The sequence below is a fragment of the Eptatretus burgeri genome, chromosome 5, assembly GCF_056783735.1.
Source record: "Eptatretus burgeri isolate ZD-2024b chromosome 5, Ebu_testis_v1, whole genome shotgun sequence".
Classification (NCBI taxonomy): domain Eukaryota; kingdom Metazoa; phylum Chordata; class Myxini; order Myxiniformes; family Myxinidae; genus Eptatretus; species Eptatretus burgeri.
In genome coordinates, this window is record NC_140965.1 from 88,679,112 (window position 1) to 88,697,276 (window position 18,165).

Here is an 18,165-nt window from a genome sequence, read left to right on the forward strand (position 1 = left end):
TCCTTCCTTCTGGCTAACTAATCTTCATCAGGTTTGTGTGTGTTTGTGATGGCGCCTGTTGTAGCCTAAGTTAAGATTGTAGAAGATGTAACGGGATAAGTCTGGTCTGTGTCTGCTTTTGTAAATTGCTTGCCTTTTGTTGCACACCACAAATTCCTTGCTATCCTCTGCTATACATAATAATAAACCTCATTTTCTGTGCCACATACCATTCCTCACTATTTGTAAATAAATGCTTTGTATAGAAATGTTCCCAGCTTATTTTCATCTTTTCCTTCATTGGTCCATCATGTTCTGTATCCTGGCTTAGCCGGGACGTTATCCCCCAATGATCTGCTTCCTAGCTGGTACGTCCTTGGGTCGTTAGGCTCGGCTGCATCTGATCCGTTAAGGGGATCCGGTTTGAACAAGGTGTACTGAGGGCGTGTCCCCTGATAATTAAATCACGTGACCATTAGGTACCGGTATTCATTAGACAGAGGACCCTCAGTCACGTGGTTGAGTTGTTGGCATTCACGGTCGATTAGCTACCCGCCGCGTCATGGAGTTATCCGTGTGCGACGGCCTGCGATTCCGGAGAGTCTGGTGGGAACCCGAAGTAGCTTCCCCCCCTCTCCCCCCCCCCTGGTGGTCTTCTCGCTCCCGACCCCGGGTCCGCAATAATATTTTGCGAGTCCGGAACACATTTTTCGCTGACTCCAGATTTCCTGTGTGCTGCCATTTTCCTCAGCCACCTTAACAATTTCAAACTTGAAGCTGCCATGCATGACTTGCGTGACGTTACGGGAAGCATTTTTAGATGACTTAGTAAGGATGGATACATATGATTAGGATTTAAATGGATGGCTCAAACATAATTAGTGAGTGTGTGCTCATTATTATGTCTGCCACCGAAGGTGGACAGAAGTTATGTTTTCATCCCTGTTTGTGTGTCTGTCTGACTGTCTTTGAGCAGAATATCCTAAAGAGTTGTAGATGGATTCGGACAAAACTTGGTGCAACAGGTTGGGTGTGTGACGAGGACAAATTGATTAGATTTTGGTGAAGATCCGAATGCTCGAATAAGGTATCAAGAACAAGGTGATTAGATTTTGGTTCAGGTCCCGATGTAGATCCGGCCTATCAGTGGGATACAAAACATAAACCTTTTGCCCTGGTGGAGGTATACACTCTACCAAGTGCCGTTCTAGTTGATTGGATGATTTTGCATGCGTCAGTGATCGGATTTACATTTAATTGCTCATGCAATCGGCTCATCCAAATGTTGCTGTCAATGATTTCTGTTGTGTTTTAAATTGACAATTATACAATTTATTTCAGAAAATATCATATTTTGCAAAAAAATAAATAATTCATGTCGTTCAATGTCCTAAACCATAAGTCGATCTTGAGTATAAGTTGAGGCCTGGACTTCTGAGACTTGGACTAAGAATGGGCTTATACGCCCAAAAATGTGGTGTACCATTTATATATATTTATAAAAAATGTACGTGCCCGTAAAAAAAATAATAATAATAAATAAATATTCAAACCGCGAGCAAGAAACAACAACCACACAGACCGTTTCTTCGCTCCCGCGTGCCCGTACGTGCGTGGCCCGGAAGTTCGCATATTATTCACAGTTATGATTATTCGCAATTTAGTTTTAATGCCCAAATATTCAATTAGCGCCAACGTATTTTGCCTTTTCGCAATGTCATCGCAAGGAAAAACAAAAAGAGAAGAGAAGAGAAAAAAAAATTATTTCCTGGTTCGGAGCATACCAGCACTCTGATGTTACCGAAATTTATGCACTGTCTAATATGAAAACGATCATAACTTGGGCATTGTGTTTATAAATGCGCATAAGAAATCGAGAAATTATTAGAATACACGAAGTCATCACTCTCCGGAAGCCCGTACGTTGTAACCCATAATAGAGAACGCGACTGAGTTTCCCTTCCCCATCGGCCACGCCCACGCAACAATGTGTCTTGTCATGGGTTGGTAAATAAATGGCCATAACTTGGGAGGCACTTGTCCGATTAATATCAAACCTTGAAAAGGCACATACTCAGGTCTCCAGCAATATATCTGGCAAGTTTCAATTAGATCGGACCAGTGGTTGTCGAGAAACAGCAGTCACACACACACACACACACACACACACACACACACACACACACACACACACACACACACACACACACACACACACACACATTGCTGGAATTCTAGATAGATATGTATATATATATTTGTTTGTGTGTGTGCAGCGGATATGCAAGAAGTAACATTTCCACAAACGCATACACCGTGGATGCTGTGTGGCTCTTTTCGCTCCTGTGGTGTGCTGGTGTCACTTCAGTCACCACAAACGCCGCTCACATTTTCAGCTCTCTGCAACAACCGAGCTGGCTCTTGGTGCGTTTCCCGTTTCCCCTTTCCCAGTCTTCGTGGGGTTTGGAATTTGGGAAAAGTTTAATAAGGTGTAACCGTCATTGTTTGGTGAGACGGTGCTTGCTCTTCATTGAGTATCATTGGTTTCCCCCGACAACAAGCCGAGGCAAAATGCAACCTTTGTGATTGCATGTTTGCATGCGTACTTACGGATTACCTCTGTCACCGAAGGTGGATGGAGGTTGTGTTTTCACCGCGGTCAGTCTGGTTGTCTGTCTGTGAGCAAGATATCTCAAAAAGTTATGACAAACACTGATGAAATTTGGTTTACTGGTTGGGTGTGTGACGAGGCCGAATTGATTATATTTTGCCTGAACATCCGGATCCGAGAATCATTTTCAAGTGATTCTTCACCATTGAGAGATAGGGAAACAAACGATATGTAGCACGATATTTCAAAAAGTTGGGGATGGATTATGACAAAACTTGCCTGATTTTCTTTTGGGTTGGTGACGACAACAATCCGATTTAGATATTGGTTATGGTCCGGATGCAGATCCAGCCTATCAGTGGGATACAATATGTAAACTGGTTCAGCCTGGTCAAGGTATGCGTTCTACCGAGAGCTGTTCTAGTCAGCCAGTCCCCTGCGTAGTGGGAGACTGGGTTTTGCAATCACTTCTGTGTCTGTCTGTGTCTGTCAGTATATCTGTCCGGGCCGTAACTTATTTTACCATTTGAGCTTGGGTCATCAAATTTTCAACAAAGCTTTGTAATAACGATATGGAGAAGACAAATTCAGAATTTGATCAAAAGGTCAAAGGTACCGTTTAGCATACGGAATAAGAAGTCCGAATACAAAGCGGACGAGCATTGCATTTTCAAATGCTTTCTAGTTTATTATAGAGTCCCATTTATAGTTCTTATTTATTTACTTGCTCCTTGAATTATTTATTTATTTTTGCTTTTTTATGAAATTCTTCTCTATGCGTGTTTCTTTCAGAGAGCCCTTATTTGTTTACTCACATAATTTTTTGCACCCCTTTTATCATCACTGATACTTTTGTGGCTCATCTGTTTTTCGAATAACAATTTTTCTTATGTGATAGCGAAAAACACTGTACAGTATATTACATATAACTGTGTATTATTATTTCCATTTTCACTAACTCTCATTGTTCCTACAGTATACTCCTCCAGCTCTGTGATAATGACCAATTGTCTAATAACTGATTGTTTCCCTCCCAAAAAGAAAGCTGAAATAAGTCACCTGCACGTTTTTTTTTTTGACATTCATTTTTCCCATGCCGTTACCACCCTATACGTGGCCAAACATGCCCTTACTTCCACACCTCCAACGTGAGAGCAAACAACACTATACAGTATATTACATATAACTATGTGTAATTATTTCCACTTTCACTTCTTTCACCGCCCGTGTTGTCCCTTTATCGTACCAGTCCTGTGTCCTTCCCGTATCCACCTGTTTCCAACTGCTTTGTTTTCAGTTTGTTCCACTTTTCATTCTTCGGTTCTTTTCCGAGCCCCGGATGTTGCATTAATACGACTTGACGTTGCATTGAGCTGAGCACATGATAACCGGCACATCGTTCTGTTCCTCAGACGCCAGAGCAGTACAGAGCATTGTGGATCTTGACAGATCTCATCTCCATATTGATTGTTGTCGTTATATGCAGGCTGCACAGGTGAGTTGCCTCCTTTGCTCTGTTAATTTGTTTTTTTTAACTGTTTATTGTGCTCACACGATAGCTTTGCAATGCTTGCCCTTTATAGCTGTCTCAAATTATTTTGTTGAATTTTTTTTTTCATTAAGGCTCATGGTGGAGCTTGTAGATCAATCACGTGCAGGACTAAGCCGTTGACAGGCAATCGTGTACTGTTCCACGAATTGCGAGGATATTATAGTAGACTGTATAGATATTATAGATTAAGTACAAGGATCTGTACACTCTAAAGTGTGTATATATATATATATCCTTGTACTTTATAATATAAACACTAGAAAGCAACAATGTATTCATCAAGTATGAGCGATATCCCTTCGGGACTTATTGTGAACAACTTGTTTAACATGACCACCGTTTTGCCTTTAAACTACCTCAATCTGGTGGATGAAACTCGGTGGCGCAACTCATCGCCCATTGAGTTGCACAATTCCGCAACTGCCGTCCCAGCTCTACGAGAGTTTGTGGCCTTTGTGTAGAGACTTTGCTCCTTGAGTGTCCCCAATTGCTATTTTTTTGCCCACCTTGTATTTTAGCCACCTTGTGAATGAGCGATTCGTCCAGGAAAGACTTAAATGCGTGTCTCCTCATGAATGAAAGAGTGCAAGTTATGTTTCTAGATATGAACATTAATTGAATACCAAAGATTAAATGCTAATTCTCTGATCTCAGAGATTTTTGGGAATTTATTTTGTGTGCAGTGATATCATAATTCCCCTCATCCTCCTCCACCCACCCCCTCCTGGTCCCATTCCACAAGATGTATCGTTGAAGAACCAGTTAGCCACATAACGTCTCCATCCCACAAGATGGTGCAGAGGCAGCACACTTACCTTTCAACTGCCTCGTCTAAGTTTGATTCCTGATTGCACTTCTTCATCTTCGTTCTTCTGCAGCACAATGCTGTGGGGTAACATCATTGGCTGAGGGCATGGACGTATCACTGATGCAATGCCCTCTGATGGTTAGGGCAGGAATTTTGAACTTGGCCATGGTGCCGGTGAGAGCTCGTCTCCCCTTCAGGAATGACATCAAGAGATGCTTTATGTCCACCAACAAATGCTGGCAGATAGGATGCTTGTTTAACGTCCATTTGAGAGACGGCACATACATTGATGAATCACCCTGCCTGTGAAACACTGGGATGACAGTGTGTGTACCTCCAGGCCAATATTGTCCAATCAAGGTGTGCAAAGTTGGTAGAGATCCATCCCAACAAACTCACAGCTGTAATTGCTGTCAAAAGTGCTTCCACCAAGTATTAATTTAGGGGGGTGGACATTTTTCCAACCAAGATATTCTAGTTTTGTATTTTTAAATAAATTTTCTGAAATTTGTAGAATTTGCTTTTTCACTTGGAAGTTGTGGGTTACAATCTATATATTAATACTGAAGGACCAATTTTGTGCTCCTCCTAGCGGTCGCGTCACGTTTTTCTCGGTACTGTGACCTGGACTGAAAGAAACATGGTACCTGTAAGAGTGCATCGCACATAGTGGTAATTGACAAACTTCAACTCTGAAGCAGAATAAACACTTTTCGTTTTACATTCGTTTACATGACGACGTGTGACGTCACCGCTGAGAGGCGTCAGGACGTCATGACATCATCGGTTATTCGCTGACGCTATTACGTCCGTCGTCAGAAAATTACTGCTGAGAGGTGTAATTACTAATTCCACTCCTCGAAAATAGCGTCCGCAATGTAAAATCCTCTTCTGCACATGGTGACTACCTCAGAATGTGAATTTGACACAAAAAATGTAACAAGAAACATTGTACAGTCGACACCGCTTTATAAATCTACCATGGGACCACGCCGTTTGGATTTATTAACCAGCTGGATTTATTAAGCGGAGAACCTATTTTCAGATACCTACTGGAAAGATAAGACAAAAAGCGAATGTCGTTAAACACTGATTTATGCTACAAAAACATTGATTTATCAAACGGTGACAAGGGGATTGTTCAAAAGAATCTCTCCAAGGTCGCTTGCTTGGGAAGGAAGGTTTTGCGCAAATGTTCCTTTATTGAATCCGTCACGTGGCGGAAATCGGGATGGGCAAAACCTGAGAGCTGCAGTCCCCTGTCCAATTTGGCGAGTGCCGTCCGCATTTCTGCCGCTGTTGGCATCGGCTCGGGTTTGTCGTCGCTTTCTTCCCTTGGCTATTGGGATTCGGGGTCGGAGGGATTCGAAGTCCGTCACCAGTTGCTGTTGTTGTTGGTTTTTTTTTCACTCTGCGGCAGCGCATACTACATCAAGCTTAGGTTGAGGCCTCGCACGTGCCAAGCAGGTGGATTTATTAAACGGAGGATGTCTCGATGTAAAATTCCGTTCCAACCCATTTTGATCATAATCAGTGGCTGGATTTTATAACCGTGGATTTATAAAGCGGCGTCTACTGTATCTTCTATCTTCTATCTATCTATATATTAATACTGAAGGACAAATTTTGTGCTCCTCCTAGCGGTCGCGTCACGTTTTTCTCGGTACTGTGACCTGGACTGAAAGAAACTTCGTACCTGTAAGAGTGCATCGCACATAGTGGCAATAGTCAACTTTCAACGCTGAAGCAGAATAAACACTTTTCGTTGAGATGGGGGCGAGGAGTGAATAGGCGGGGGGCAAGGTAAGCAAATTTTTGGGTGGCGGTAAGCAAATTGAAAGCGGGAGACAGGGGGAAATGGGGTGGGGGTGGGGTTGAATGGGGCGGAGTTGGGTGTGGGGGGGTGGACAGGGGGGTGGTGGCCCAGGGGCAAGTGGGGCGGGGAATCAAAAGACGGAGGGGGTGGGGAGTGAAGAGGTGGGGCTGGGGTAATTACATTTTTGGGTGGGGGTAAGCAGATTGAATAGGGCAGGGGCGGGGGATGAGTAGGCAGGGGCAAGCACACCCTGTCCAGTCCATGTCCCTAGAGTGTGTGTGAGCGGGTGAGGGTGGTTGAATGAACGGAATCCGTCTGTGACGGGGTTTCAGCTCGTGTGTAAATAAAGGTGGGAAAAGTCTAATTTAATGTTTTTTTTTTTAATTCCAGGTGATAGACAACAAAAGGTAAAAATTTTGAAAAGGGGTTTCAACTTTCTATAGGCACTGTATGTACATACATACATACATACATACATACGGAGCATGCACCTTACAGCGTGTTGCGTCCACTTTCCTTCAGGGGCCTGTCTGCATCCCCTAGGGGATGTTCAGTACTGCAGGGGCCTGTCTGGCCATCCCCTAGGCAGATGCCTGGCCTATCTCCATTTGTTAGGGATAGGACATTCTCGGCACCCACACAAAGAGACTGTCATTTGGTGGATAACACCTCAGCACCACCCCACCACACACCTCAGTGTGTTTTGCGGTGGCGAGAGTGCAAGTCCTGCCACCAACCCCCTTGGGCAGGTAACCAACTGCAGGACAACTTCCACCAATGCAGATGGCACCAGATATGGATGGTCGCTGACTCACAAAGAGCTTCTCCACCCTTTGGCAGGAGTCACCAACACTCACCCATGAACAGGTTAGTAAGTGTTGCCAGTAGCAAGGCACAGATCTGTTGTGGCCTGACCTGATAGTCATGGTTGGGTGCCCCTGTGTCGGACTGTTCTGTACCGTCTATTAACACAGCACAACGCAGAGCACCTGTCCTCAAGCAATCCCCCAACCTCAGCCTTTGAGTAGCCAGATGATAGGCACACACCACTCCACCCAACATACGAACGATGAATTAAATCAGAAATGAATGTGATAAAATTGGTGTGTCAATGTTGAGAAAAGTTCAAAGAAGCGGACATACAATAATTTATACGAAGTCCATCGAAAAAGTAACGGGACTGACTTCACAGAAATTTTATTCCAAAAAATATATTGAAATCACAGCTTGTCCACACAAAAAATCACAGAAATTTATAAATAGACTCCCTCCAGTCTCACACACTTGTCCATCTTCTTCTTCCATGCTTGGATGCACCCCTGGAAAGCTTCTTCTGGAATCCTCCGGAGCTCCGTCATCACGGCCCTTTTGATGACCTCCACATCGGGAAATCGGGTCCCCTTGATCACCCCCTTGAGCTTGGGGAAGAGGAAAAAATCACAAGGGGCCAAGTCTCGCGAATACGGGGGTTGCTCCAGAGTTGGCACGTTCCTCTCCGCTAAAAAATGTCGGATGCTCAGGGCACTGTTAGCAGGGGTGTTGTCATGGTGGAGCACCCAGGCGTTGTTCTCCCACAGATCCCTCCTCTTGTCCCGGACTGATCTCTTGAGGCGCCGGAGAATCTCCTTGCACACGCATTGATTCACTGTTTCACCCTGTGGTAGAAACTCGAAGTGGATGATGCCCTTGATGTCAAAAAATACGATGAGCATCACCTTGACCTTCGACTTCGACATCCTTGCTTTCTTTGGTCTTGATGATGCTGGACTTTTCCACTGACGACTCTGCCGTTTGGTCTCAGGATCGTATTCGAATATCCACGATTCATCGCCAGTGATGACACTCTCGAGCAGGTCTGGATCGTCCTCGAGGCCCTCGATAATGTCTTGATAGACAGTGACTCTGCTGTTTCTGGTCCTCGGACAACAGCTTGGGGACCATCTTTGCGCACACCTTGTGCATTTCAACTTTTCAGTGATGATGCTCCAGACAGTGTCCTTGTTGATGGAAAGTTCCTCAGCAATCATCCGCACCGTGAGTCGACGATTTGCGCGCACCATCTGCTTCACACGCTCGATGTTGTCCGCCATTCTGCTCGTTGAAGGTCTTCCAGACCGTGGATCGTCTTCAACCTCCACCCATCCCTCTTTGAACCTCTTGTGCCATTCAAATCCCCGTAGACTTGCTGCAGCATTGTGAAGGATTCGGAAGGTGTTTTGCCAAGCTTGGCAAGAAACTTCAGATTGGATCTCTGCTCACGACTCATAGCGCGACGAATCATACGAGACAACGTGTAATGCATGACCTGTAAAAAATCACACAATGAGTGCAGTCAACCATCGCCAATCATATATATATATATATATATATATATATATATATATATATATATATATATATATATATATATATATATATATATATATATAATATATATTGCTATAATGTTGTGAAAGACTGTGACGCAACCCGTTCATTCAAGTTGTGTAAATGGAGCACGCAGCAGGCTCAGTCCCATTACTTTTTAGACGGACCTTGTACATGCATGTCAGTGGTTCTCTATTTTACAATATAATTATTGAACAACTATTTCAATAAAATTGTAAAATAAATATCTCTATGATTCTGGACTTTTAAAACACCCCGAACCTTCATTATTTATCCTTTATTTGATGTTGAAGCGACTGAGTGATGTGAAACGATTTTATTTTCCTTTTAAAGACAAATTTGTTAAAGACATCCTTTAATTGCATCAAGTGCAATTGTAGTTTCATTAAACAGCATTCACTAAGATGAACAGATAGAGGAACTGTTTAAAATCAAATCTTCAGTTATTTGCTTTAATTTGCTTCAATGAAAAGGTTTCTTATTGACTTGAAATGGTTTCTGTTGTACAGTCACAAGAAAATTGTGAGTATCTTCTTTCCGGACATGGCTATTAAAAAGGAGGTGGAAAGACTAATGATGGAAAAACATCATAGAAGAGATCAACCATCGGAGGTGGAGATGGATGAGCATGTGCTGCGCATGGAGGATGAAAACATACCGGAAAGGGCAATATTTGGGGCACCTGATGGGAAGAGAAGGGGAGAATAGCCACAAGAGACCTGGCGATGCACCCTTGAGAAGGAAATGAAATAACTGAAGGTCGTGTGGACAGAAATTGGATGGTGGGACCCAAGACAGAAAAAAGTGGTGAGAGTTCATCTGCAGCTCCATATGCCATAGGGCATGATTGGTTAAAAAGCAAGCAAGCTGATGTAAAGTAAACACAACTTGTCACAATTCTCATCACTTTCCATAATACTTCCTGAACTACACCCGTTGATTTGTGCAGAAAAATTATACATGTATATGTACATATATGTGTGTATGTATATATATATATATATATATATATATATATATATATATATATATATATATATATATATATATATATATATATATATATATATATATATGTATGTATTGAGATGACAACTTTTCCATTGCAGCAGAAATCTCTGAAGTTAGGGGAATTAGGATGACTTGTAGAATTGGAAATCAAGCAGACTCTGCTCAGGGAAATGCAATAAATAAGTAAGGGACCAGTAAATGGAATGTATGTGGTCGTGCATGAAGTATAAATCTAAACAAGTATTGCTGGTGTTGTATGGAAGAATGATGAGGCAGTATCAAGAAAAATAGGACCGCCTGTCCTGAAACACACCTGTAACAGTAGCAAGAGTAACTCAAACCTCCCGCAGACCTCCTTCAACCGTGAATTTTTTGATGCCGTGAACAAGATTCGGACATCACGGGAGATGAAGGTTATAGTCAAGTTTCATCAAAATTGTTTGTATAGTTTCAGAGAAAAGAGCAAATACCTATTTTGGGGGTTACATCCCCCCCGCCCCCCCCACCCACTGAACCCATTGATGAGCGCAGATTTTTATGCAAATGATAAACTTTGAAGTTTCAACAAAGTCAAAACCCTCCTGTTGTCGACCCCTGTAATAAGCGCCGATTTTGATCCGGACGATACACTTTGGTCCGTCATGGGTGATTAAGGTTGTGGCTAACTTTCAATGAAATTGTTTCTGTAGTTTTGGAGAAAGCAACATATTCCAATTTTGGGGGGGGGTCAACCCCCCCCCCCACAACCACTGTGGATCCCCTTAATGAGCGAGGATTTTGATGCGGTCGATACACTTTGGTACGTTATGGGTGATGAAGGTTGTGGTCAAGCTTCATCAAAATGGTGTGTATAGTTTTGGAAAAGAGCGCAAATACCTATTTTGGGGGTCAACCCCCCCCCACCCCCGTTGACCCCCATGATGAGCACATATTTTTATATTTTTATGCAGATAATAAACTTTGAAGTTTCATCAAAGTTGTGTGTGTAGTTTCGGTCAAGTGAGCAAATACCTATTTTGGGGGTCAAAACCCTCCTGTGGACCCCTTTAATGAGCGCAGATTTTGATGCGGTCGATTCACTTTGGTACGTTATGGATGATGAAGGTTGTGGTCAACTTTCATCGAAATTGTGTGTGTAGTTTCCCAGAAGAGAGCAAATACCCATTTTTTGGGGGGTCAACACCCCCCCCCCCACCCCCATATATCCTCTTCAGGAGTGCAGATTTTGATGTGGTCGATACTTTTGTACAACACGCATGATGAAGGTTGTGGTCGAGTTTTATCGAAATGGTGTGTGCAGTTTTGGAGATGAGAGCAAATGCCTATTTTGGGGGTAATCCCCCCCTCCCCACCCTGTAAACACTCTAAATGAGCACAGATTTTTATGCGGTCAATACACTTTGGTACATCACTGGTGATGAAAGTAGTGGTCAAGCTTCATAAAAATTGTGTGTGTAGTTTTGGAGAAGAGAGCAATACCTATTTGGGGGGGATATTAAATTCAATTATATTTTTACATTCAATCTCGGTAAGGGACAAAAAAGCCCTGTAGATCTCTTTAACGAGCGCAGATTTTGATGCGGTCAATAAACCTTCGTTAGGCATCAGATATGAAGTTTGTGGCCAAGTTTCATCAAAATCGTGTGTTTGGTTCATGCGATAATGACTGAAGTGTTTCTGGACTGACTCACTCATTCACTCACTCACCTACGGACATTGCTCGATCCCATAGGCTCACCTGGCTAAAATCCAGGTGAGCTAATAATGCATTTAGATCTGGTCGCATTGCAACTGAAAGGGTGTATCTGCATTAGAGAAGCTTCATTTTCGAGGATGAGGTCCATGGCAGGCTTTTTCTGGATTTTATTTGTGTATTCAAATTATTCAATCTCAATTCATGGAGGAGGAAACAGTTCACAAGACTGAAGGAGGGTCCAAGGGGAACAGGGAGACAAAGACATAGCACACAAGTGGAAACCATAAAGGAAATGGGTGTGGGGTTAGTGAGGGTAGAAGAGATCAGGGGTGGGTATGGGAGAAAGCATGACGTGACAATGGGCAGCACTCTTGAAGGACTTGATGGATGGCTATGAGACAATGCAGAGGGAGTTGTTTCCACGAATGTGAGAATAGAGGGATGAAGGAAAGGAGGTGAGCATTCAGCTTATAATTGGGGAGGATAATCAGGTTTGGGATTGTAGAAGAACACTTGCGACCTGGTTGGACTAGGGGAGGATGGAGGGTTGGGAGTGTGAGAGGAGCGAGGAGATAGAAAGCAGAGTTCACCAACTTGTCTGCGGTGGGTGAGAATTGGACCAAGACACTTGACCTCTCATGGGAAAATGCTTGTTACTCACTCAATCACCTCCAGTGGAGGTATACTGGAAACAGCCATAGCAGCCATGAGTGGGTACCAATGATCCATAACACTATGGGTGAAGGCTTACTTCAATGAGCTCTGAATGGCCCAGAACAGACGCAGCCAGCAGAGAACTCCAAGGAGTTGGCACGCTCCAGAATACAACTTGGCGATGTGGTCTGATAAAGACAGGTTGTGACAGACTGTGAGGTCCAGAACTCCATGGACTGCACCTCCATCAAGGGTTGCCCAAACAGGTAGACTGGGTGTCTCGAAATCCAATCTTTTCGGTGAGACAGAGTCATAGTGAAGGATTTTCATGTGTTGAAAGATATGTTATTGGTAGCTAACGACTTATTTTATTGCAGATCTGCAGAGATGGATGCTGCTGATATAGCAGCAGCTTAAAATAATTAGAACAGACATGGAAATTGGTGTTACTGAAAACAAGATAGGTTAGGCCTGTGGTGTATAGGTATGGCTGTGGTGCGGTACATATCTCCTATCTCCCCTACCCAACCTCCCTTTACTGCATGTGCCATGTCTATGCGTAGATCCCCCTTCCCCACCCCCACCCCACCCTCACCGCATTGCAGAACTATCACCTGATGTGTTATTGGCTTGTGACCACAACACAATACTCTGATTATGGGCCTCAAAGGAGGCTTAATGACTCTCGTAGCCATCTATCACGGTTTGTTTTTCTACTTGGTGTGCAGGTGGCGCTTTGGCACTCTGAGACGGATGGATCCGGAGCACGTGGCCCTGAGCACGGTGGTGCGCCGATGCAACCGAGATGTCAATACGATGAAGAAGAAACTTATTTTCTTCGGTGAGTGAAGGTTACACGTCCACCTCTTGTGCCTTCGATGCGGTTTTGTGTTTCTGCCTGTTGCACACTGTGTTCTTATGTGTTGCTTACCTGCTTTTACAAAGCAAAGTACAACCAAGTTGAATGCATTGACAACATCCTTTATTTTCCTATTTATTTCCACATTGTCATTTATTCTATCTGTCTTCATTTTACACAACTTCGTTTGTTGTCTGCTTCCATCAGAGGATGGCTTGATGGTTTCGGATGCTGACACAGCAGCAGCAATTGATACCAGCTATGTGGGGGATGAGATGCACATCGACGGAGACAAGGATTATTAACGGTGGAACGAGAGGTCGAGACTCGGCTATTATGGAAAAACGTTTTGGCGGACATATTCAAAGATGCGACGAGACTACACTTTATTCATTTTTGCAGTATACAGAGCAGGATTAATCATCTGTCATTTGCCAAACTGTTCATGAAACATCCTTTGCAACTCTTTTAACTTCATACATCCTGAGATGAAACGCAAGAGAGCAGCAGTGATATGTGCATGTGAATCTTTACAAATCCTCCTCTTCATTTGGGAGAAATGTTTCTAAACTTTCGTGGCCTATGGATTGTTTGTGACAAATTCTGACCCCATTCTGTGATGCTTTATACCAACAGCATTGAAGTTAGAAAAACCATTACCGTTATGTCCATCGCTTTTCATCCTGATTTCTTGTCTTCGACAGTCCTGTACCGTATTTAGACCTCCATGCATTGTTGCAAAGCTTCATCTGTTGTGCAATAAGGCATCAGTTGAATTTGACGCAAGGATTGTAGATCTTCCAAATTCCTCAGTTTGGCCACTGCACTTGTATTAGAATGATATGTGCTGCAATATATGCATATATCTTTGCAAGGTTAAATGCAGAGATAAAGTCTAAATTCCTTTTGAGGTTGTTTTGATTGATTTTTATTTTTTTTGGCTTGTAATTTCATCAAATCATATTTGGACAAATTTAGTGCAGATTCCCTTATCCGCTCTCACAATGGTCAACTTTGCAAAGGTCAACTTTGTATAAACAAGCAACGATACCATTATTTTGTAAAAATTAAAATTAAAATAATAAAAAAGAATTTCCATCTCTTTCTGCCTATTTACACCGAGACAACGGGACATTGAGATGTCCACGCGGAGAGAAAAATCCAATCCAGCTGATGAAACCGCATGTACAGAACGTGCGCTTATCCCGCGATACGGTCGAGCTTCCCCCACACCAGAGGGTCACGATCAACGCTGCTGTTCGGGGATTTTGGAAGAAACTGTTGCTTCATTGTCTCCATTTCAGAAAAAAAATAATAACCTTTTTCATTATTATCAGCTGGATATTGAATATTTGGTTTAATTTTTCTACCTCAAAGTGAGAATGGGATACTGAAGGCCTGCGGAATCGAATGGGAGTGTTGAGGTTGGAGGTGGGATCTTGTATGCATCATGTCAGTCATCTCCTCTCCAAATCTAAAATATCTATGGACTGCCGAGATTGCAAATCGTTCTGAATCGCAGGGCACGTAGGCCCTTTTTGACTTCCCTGCCTGCCATTTCTGGTAAATGTATCCAATGATTGTGCAAACACTTGAGAGTCCTTTACCTGTTGGCCAACCCCTTTGGACAGTAGCACAATTGTTGAGATGACTGTTATATGCAGATTATTTGTAAGGGTCCCAAAAGCCATCTGTTCAAAAAATGTTTTATGTTTGTGTTTGTACAATGTAACATCGACACCTTCTGGCATTTGGACCTTTCACTATTTTGTGTTGATAAATAGATGAATTTTTACTGGTTGCTGTACTGTTCTGTGCAAGCATTGAGTGAAACGTGTTTAAAGTGGTTTGCATTCTGCCTTGATAAATACTTGTAGCACGATGAAAGTTTATTGAGTTTATTTTGTATTTTGCACTGTACAAAATCACCTGTAATTATAACCATGACCGTTTCAATAAAGTTTACTTAAATAAAAAAAATAAATTGTATAATTGTAGCGACAACCTTCTGTCCTCACCCAAACTGTTGGGTTCCCAATCGATGTTTCCCCCATCCGGCTATCACTCTGCAGAATTGGCGACTCAAGTTGGTCGTACTCAAGCTGCAAAATTTTGCGACTTGCAACTTGACGAAATTGATTTGAGACTTTGTGTCTGGGGATTTGCGACGAGTTTATAATGACTTGTTGACAATGTTCGGAAAATGATCGTTGAATAAACGGAATTAAAACGGGGTTTAAAATCAATGGTAAATGATTTTCCATCGTGGGTGTGCGCAGTTCGGCCAATGACGACATATACCATATGCCTGGTGTTAGCCTAATGGTAATGGTGCTGGGCTTGGGATCCTAGGGTCCTGAGTTCAAACCCCACTCGGCTGTTGAATTAATACCAGGTAGGGTTAACTCTGTCTGTCATCCTTCCAAGGTCAGCAAAATGAGTGCCAGCTTGCTGGTATATTGTGTCGGAGTGGCGACCCGTCCAGGATAGTGTCCAATAGCCAAGGAGGCTGCTTCGGCAGCACCAACGCTCTGCACAAAGTATGGTCCCAATAGATGGATGGATGGACATATACGATGTACATGTGCAGCGCACCAGTGCACACAGGCACTGCATCACATCCCGTTCGCCACTGAGGTTAAAGGGAGTGTCCACTCTTCATACGGAACACCATGCACGTCCAAGCGGCAGTCTTTCGAGCGTGGCTACGTGGGAAACCACTTCATTCAAACTGTTAACATTTGTGCCAGGAGAAACTTGGCCCCTGATCGGTAACCCCGTGCACACCCTGACTCGATAAAAAATATTTTGTGATTCAAATATGTCAATTAACTTGGATGATTTAAACTTTGTCAATAATCGTAAATTATATGAAGACCGTTTTAAAAGGAAAACATAAAAAAGTACGGTATCTTAAAAGACTACAATTGAAGTGAATAAGTTATACGTTTCATTTTAATGTTCAGTACATAATAAATATACAAGTGAATTATTAAAACTTACCTGTTCCACATTGAATGCTTTGGTTATACGTGCCAACCATTCAAACATAAGCTGAAGTTACTGACTAGTCTTATGTACATAGGTTCAAGAAGGCACATGAGATAATGATAATACCATTCCTATCATGCCATAAAAGCACACAGGGCTGCCAAGGCAGTTTCATTGGCAAAGAGTGTAGTCCTGGACAGCTCATCACTTTGACATGTTACCCTGAATGGTTATTGCCCCAGTACACTGGTCCTCATTTCACCAACCTCAGAAGGATGACAGGCTGAGTCAACCCCACCTGGTGTTAATTCAATGGTAAAAAAGGGGCTCAAACTCAGGATTCTAAGGTCCCAAGCCAGCCACCTTAAGCACAAAACTAACACCAGGCTTCGGTACACTAAATATGAGGAATAAATTTAACATTGATTAATTTTTGTTGAGAACAAAGCAAAAGATGTCCACTGTATGGTTGACAAATAAAAACTTGAGTTAAACAGTTTTTCAGAACATCCATTGCAATAAATGAAACCCTGTGTCTTAACCCTATCTAGGAGTACAAGCTATCAAGGAATTATCAGTAAATGTGAGACTTGACACAAGTTGAAGATGGAAGTAATGCTACGGTGACTCGAGACTCGATTTGAGACTTGCTCTCAGACTTGAGACTTGGCTCAAGTGACTTGTTGACATCTCTGCTGCTTTGCTTGACTCAATCATGTCTATCTTTCCTTCCAACGTCTCCTGTTCTTCTGCTCCCCTTGGCCCTTCAGATCATGCACTAAAGTGTCTGTTTCCCTGGTCGTCTTCAGAGACCCATCGAGATGCTGCCATGTCTGGTAGCTTGAATCTGGTACATTTGTCTGGCTTGCAGCCCACCATCTGTTCTACTGATCTCTGCACATAGACATTACCTGGAACTCATTTCTCAACAAACTTCTCTTCTCTCCTCTCTCCCCATCAGGTCATACCTCAATGTCTCCAGATATCCTACCCTACATCTCATCCCTTGTACAATGATTTGTGCAGTGAAGCAATTGTCAGAAAGCAACTGCTGTAGGCGTTCGGCCTTCCTCTGAGCAAGGAGACCTTTTGCAAGAGGATGGAGGGCTAATACCAAAAATGTCACTTTTACGTTGCCTCCCGTGACGGTACCATATGTTGAACACTGCTTATGCTGACTCTTTCACCATTACTGACTTAGATTGCTTCATTTTCCGAATAGATAGAAATTGTACAACTGTTGTCCACTCCTGTTTCTCTACTTTTTTCCAGGTCACTTAGAGGGCCACCTGCATACATCATGGAAAATTGCCACCATTGGCCCAATTAATAAAAAATGGTGCTAAAACTGATCCTCTTACCATCAGAAGCAAGGTTATGGCAATGATGATTACAATATACAATATCTCAAGACATCTTTTCAATAACTTATATATCTGATCATCGGTTGGTTTTTGCACAAGCCATTCTATTTTCTCCATGCTGCCTATGCTCGGTCAACAAAGAACAAATGCCATCATTCTCAAGAGGTCAGGGTTATCGTTCTCACTGTATTTGATTCTGTGGCACCCTGAACTGTTAGATAATGAAATATATATATATATATATATATATATATATATATATGCTTTCTTCTTGGACTGGCTATCAGATATCTTATGTGCATACAAGCAGCAGGTTGCTTTGGGCATAATTATATCCTGTGCTGTACTTCAAGGGGCCAGTGTTCCTCAAGGTAGTGTTCTGAGACCAATCCAGTTCTTAATATACACCAATGACATCTTTGTCATTGTAGAATGA

General features: G+C 42.6%; 1 protein-coding gene across 6 annotated transcripts in view; it reads left to right on the plus strand.

Moving 5' to 3' along the window:
* GDPD5 (glycerophosphodiester phosphodiesterase domain containing 5) overlaps window positions 1–15,358 on the plus strand; it is a 65,668-nt gene extending 50,310 nt beyond the window's left edge. For all 6 annotated transcript variants that reach the window (XM_085882818.1, XM_085882819.1, XM_085882820.1 and 3 more), the window contains 4 exons: window positions 2,256–2,403; window positions 4,003–4,085; window positions 13,244–13,356; window positions 13,582–15,358. In XM_085882818.1, coding sequence (XP_085738944.1) covers window positions 2,256–2,403; window positions 4,003–4,085; window positions 13,244–13,356; window positions 13,582–13,679 — 442 coding nt within the window. In that variant the 3' untranslated portion in view covers window positions 13,680–15,358. The remainder of the gene's footprint in view (window positions 1–2,255; window positions 2,404–4,002; window positions 4,086–13,243; window positions 13,357–13,581) is intronic.
* The last annotated feature ends 2,807 nt before the right edge of the window (window positions 15,359–18,165 follow it).